Raw genomic sequence first — 5,000 nt, 5'->3', positions numbered from 1 at the left:
TATGTACACTGGAAGCTTCTGTAGCCAAAACCAATTCCTTGTGTGTGAAGCACAATGGCAATAAAACTGATTCTGTGATGTATATTGCGAAATTTAATACATAATTTTAGATCAATTGGGATGATTTTGAAGGGAAGCGTATCTGCATAAAATATAAAAAATGACAAGCATAGTTGAATACAACAGACAGACGATGCAAACAAACAATAATTTGATTATTGAAGTCAAACAGTATTCAGAAGCAGAAATTAAATAATCACTGTATAATAATATTAACACTATATTGTTTTGAGTAAATAATTATATAATGTTAAATTAGTCCTAAAGCTTCAAATGTTTCATTTATTGTGCCCAAATGGCTCAAGTTTTCTTCAAATTCTTACAGTCAGGGCTTAAAAACACATGCAATTAATAAACTTTCACTCTAAGGTTACAATTTGTAATTACTCCACTATGTGGTTACTGGGGATGACACGATGGCTCAGTGGTTAGCACTGTCACCTCACAGCAAGAAGGTCGCTGGTTCGAGTCCCGGCTGGGTTAGTTGGCGTTTCTGTGTGGAGTTTGCATGTTCTCCCCGTGTTGGCGTGGGTTTCCTCCGGTTTCCCCCACAGTCCAAACACATGCACTAATAGTGAATTGAATAAACTAAATTGGCCATAGTGTATGTGTGTGAATGAGTGTGTATGGGTGTTTCACAGTATTGGGTTGCAGCTGGAAGGGCATCTTCTGTGTAAATCAGATATTGGATAAGTTGGCGATTCATTCCGCTGTGGCGACCCCTGATGAATAAAGAGACTAAGCTGAAGAAAAATGAATGAATGAATGTTGTAACTGTAATGTCTGGTCAACTATAATCTCAACTGCATTGCAGATCCCTGCAATGTGACTATTGCAGACTCACTCTATGTGATATCGATGCTGAAAAAATATATTGTGCAGCCCTAGTGTGTATTATAATTTTAATCCACAGACACGAGTTGATAAACTGCAATAAATAAAACTTAAAAGTGTCTTTTCAGTATTTTGTTTACATTTATACAAAGAAAACACTTATTTTCAGCCAAAAAATCTCACGATTTACCGGTGCATGGAGAAACAGTGTTTATACTGCAGTGTCTCACTTTAATACATGTCTGTGTGTGTTTGTAGGTCTCTGATGATGGCCGTTATGTGCTGTTGTCCATTCGTGAGGGTTGTGATCCTGTCAACAGACTGTGGTACTGTGACTTGAATGAGGAGCCGCAGGGAATCACTGGTACAGATGCATGGAAGCTATTTTTTTTTGCAGTTTTTTTGCAGCCGGTTTCTCATTTCTCTTCTTCTGCTCATAGGTTTGTTGCCGTGGGTGAAGCTGATCGATAACTTTGATGCCGAGTATGAATACGTCACCAATGAAGGAACTGTTTTCACTTTTAAAACCAACCTGGAAGCTCCTCAGTATCGACTCATCAACATCGACTTCACCCAGCCGTCTGTCAGCCAATGGAAAGAGCTCATTCCTCAACATGACAAAGACGTCATCGGTAAGCAGAGATGCTGCTTTTCAAGATAAAATTAAATCTGTCAAATAGGAGAAATTTCTTTTCTGCAGCAAATTGTAATTGTACGTTTAAATATATAAAAAAAATAATAAAAATGTACACTCACCGGCCACTTTAATAGGTACACCTTTTAAAACGTTGCCTGGTCTGATGAGTCTTGATTTCTGCTGCAATATTCAGATGGTAGGGTCAGAATTTGGCGTCAGCATCCAGAAAGCATGGATCCATCCTGCCTTGTATCAACGGTTGCTGTTGGAATAATGGTGTGGGGGATATTTTCTTGGCACACTTTGGGCCCATTAGTAACAAGTGAGCATCGTGTCAACGCCACAGCCTACCTGAGTATTGTTGTTGACCATGTCCATCCCTTTATGACCACAGTGTACCCATCTTCTGATGGCTACTTCCAGCAGGATAATACACTATGTTTTGAAGCGTGAATCATCTCAGACTGGTTTCTTGAACATGACAATGAGTTCACTGTACTCAAATGCCCTCCACAGTCACCAGATGTCAATCCAATAGAGCACCTTTGAGATGTGGTGGAACGGGAGATTCACATCATGGATGTGCAGCCGACAAATCTGCAGCAACTGCGTGATGCTATCATGTCAATATGGAGCAAAATCTCAGGAATATTTCCAGTACCTTGCTTAATCTATGCCATGAAGGATTAAGGCAGTTCTGAAGGCAAAAGGAGGTCAAAACCGGTACTTGTACGGTGTACTTAATAAAATGGCCGGTGAGTGTATATACATATAAAAATGTTAATAAATAATTTAAATTAATAAAAAGTGAATGTGTGTTTATATATTCAATTTATTAAGAATATATTACTTTAAATCGATAAAAATATTTTGTTTTTATTCTAAACATTAAAATATCTTTTAGAAATATAAACATCATTTTTTGATGTGTTAACTTATTTTCTTTTAATTAAAAAGTTATGTTTAATAATGAAATACTATAATAAAATACTAATAAATTTAATAAATATCCTTACTACATCTATCGTCTATCAGTGTAGTGTTTTTCTATCTTATCTGTCTCTGTCTTATCATTTTCTGTTTTTTTTTCTACCAATCTGTCTGTCCGTCCATCCATCCGTCTATCTAACGCACTGTTAAGATGGTAACAATGATTGAAACATATTTTCTGTGTGTGTTTCAGTGTTTGCCACCTGCACGTTCTCCAGCTTCCTGTTTGTGTGTTTCCTCCATGATGTGAAGAACGTGTTGAAGATGTTTCATCTCTCCTCTGGTGAGGAGATCCGCACCTTCCCACTGGACGTGGGCTCGATTGTGGGCTTCACCGGCAGGAAGAAAGACTCTGAGATCTTCTACAGCTTCACCTCGTTCCTCTCTCCAGGTCTGTCAAGATTCAGAAATATGGACAATAATGACAATATAGGTGGCACGATGGCTCTATGGTTAGCATTGACACCTCACAGCAAGAAGGTTGCTGGTTTGAGTCCCAGCTGGGCCAGTTGGCATTTCTGTGTAGAGTTAGCATGTTCTCCCCGTGTTGTCATGGGTTTTCTTCGGGTGCTCTGGTTTCCCCCACAGTCCAAACACATGCGCTATAGGTCAATTGGATGAGCTAAATTGGCCGTAGTGTATGTGTGTGTGTAAATGTGAGAGTGTATGGGTGTTTCCCAGTACTGGGTTGCGGCTGGAAGGTGGAATGCTTAGATCATTGTCTTCAAACCCTGTTCCTGGAGTCACACCAACAGTTCATATTTTGGATGTACTCCCTTAGGTGTGTTTGATTAGGGAGAGGTTGATGCGTACTGTTGGTGTGCCTTGAGGAACAAGGTTGGGAAACAATTTTATTTTAGTTAATAATATTTAAGATATAGATAAGAGAGAACTATTTCTTACTATCATAGGGCTGACATGCCATATACCTTGTTTTTGATGTCCTTCAGCGGAGATTAAGTGTTAATTAGGATGGTCAATCCCCCCAAACCCCTCTGTAATTTGCACCCTGAGTGCAAACTATTCCCCTAAGTGGAATAATTGATGATGGGTTGTTGAATTATTAGAAAGTAATGGACACCCAGGGTGTAACAGCGACTCTGCGTTGTCACATCTCCACCTCGGGTGTGTATTATTTTTTAATAATTTAACATGTATAACAGTCGGGTAATGCAGTAATGGATGTGTTTCTGTGCAGCCATCATCTATCACTGTGATCTGACTAAAGAGCCACTGCAGCCGCATGTTTTCAGAGAGGTCACAGTGAAGGGCTTCAATCCGGCTGACTATCAGACCACTCAGGTACAGAAACACACTTACAGATGCTTTATCTCTCTGGCTCTGTTTACACTTGCTGTTAAAGGGTCAGTTCACCCAAAAATGAAAGTTCTGTCATCATTTACTCCAAATTTTGAAGAACGTTAAGCTGTAACTATTGACTTCCATTGTTTTTCCTACTATGGATGTTCAATGGTTACAAATTTCAAACATTCTCCAAAATATAATCTATGATTATATAGTTTCAGTAATGTGCAAATGTCTTTCTTCCAGGTCTTCTATCCCAGTAAGGACGGCACCCAAATCCCAATGTTTATCGTGCACAAGAAAGGAATCAAGATGGACGGTTCCCATCCTGCCTTCCTGTATGGATATGGAGGATTCAATATTTCCATCACACCCAGCTACAGGTACTACAGAAAGCATCCGTCTGATCAAGCACTGCACTGATCTCATGCGGCACCTGTAAACCTCTGTCACTGACCGCTTGTGTTACAGCGTTTCTCGGCTGATATTCATCAGGCATCTGGGAGGAGTTTTAGCGGTTGCCAACATCAGAGGAGGAGGAGAGTATGGAGAGACGTGGCATAAAGGCATGTGGCTGTAATAATCAGGGATTATTATTAAATGTTTGTTTACCACACATTGCATACTACACTGCAAAAAAAGGGTTTTTTACTTGGAGTTTTTGTCTTGTTTTTAGTATTTAAAAACAAATATCTAGTAAAAATCTAAAAATTCTTAAATCATTGTTTTCAGGAATAATTGGTCACAATTAAGGTTTTTTTCCTTTAAATATATATATCTCTGCCAATGGGGAAATTTTATTTAGAAAATAGACTATTTTATTTACCCCTTTGGCAGATTATTTATCTTATTTTCCAGAAAATGTATTATTTCTGAAAACAAGATGACATTAATTGGTTAAAATTAAGTGGGTTTTTTCTTTTAAAAAAATTAAATAATAATCTGCCAATGGGTAACCTAAAATAATCTTGTTTTTGGTTGGAAAAGAGACTATTTTATTTACCCCTTTGTTAGATTATTTAGTTTGTTTTACAGAACTTATTATTTCTGAAAACAAAATAATATTAATTGGTTAAAATAAAATGTTTTTTTTTTTCTTTAAAAAAAAAAAAAACTCAAAATAATCTGTAAGTAAAATAATATTGTTTTTGGTTGGAAAAGAGACTATTTTATT

General features: G+C 37.6%; 1 protein-coding gene across 1 annotated transcript in view; it reads left to right on the top strand.

Moving 5' to 3' along the window:
- prep (prolyl endopeptidase) overlaps positions 1-5,000 on the top strand; it is a 22,745-nt gene that overhangs the window by 10,095 nt on the left and 7,650 nt on the right. The window contains exons 7-12 of the mRNA XM_056481693.1: positions 1,153-1,258; positions 1,335-1,526; positions 2,715-2,912; positions 3,720-3,823; positions 4,073-4,209; positions 4,298-4,392. Of these exons, the coding sequence (XP_056337668.1) occupies positions 1,153-1,258; positions 1,335-1,526; positions 2,715-2,912; positions 3,720-3,823; positions 4,073-4,209; positions 4,298-4,392 (832 nt within the window). The remainder of the gene's footprint in view (positions 1-1,152; positions 1,259-1,334; positions 1,527-2,714; positions 2,913-3,719; positions 3,824-4,072; positions 4,210-4,297; positions 4,393-5,000) is intronic.

The sequence above is a fragment of the Danio aesculapii genome, chromosome 20, assembly GCF_903798145.1.
Source record: "Danio aesculapii chromosome 20, fDanAes4.1, whole genome shotgun sequence".
In the NCBI taxonomy this organism is placed as follows: domain Eukaryota; kingdom Metazoa; phylum Chordata; class Actinopteri; order Cypriniformes; family Danionidae; genus Danio; species Danio aesculapii.
This window is presented reverse-complemented; position numbering and strand designations above follow the sequence as displayed.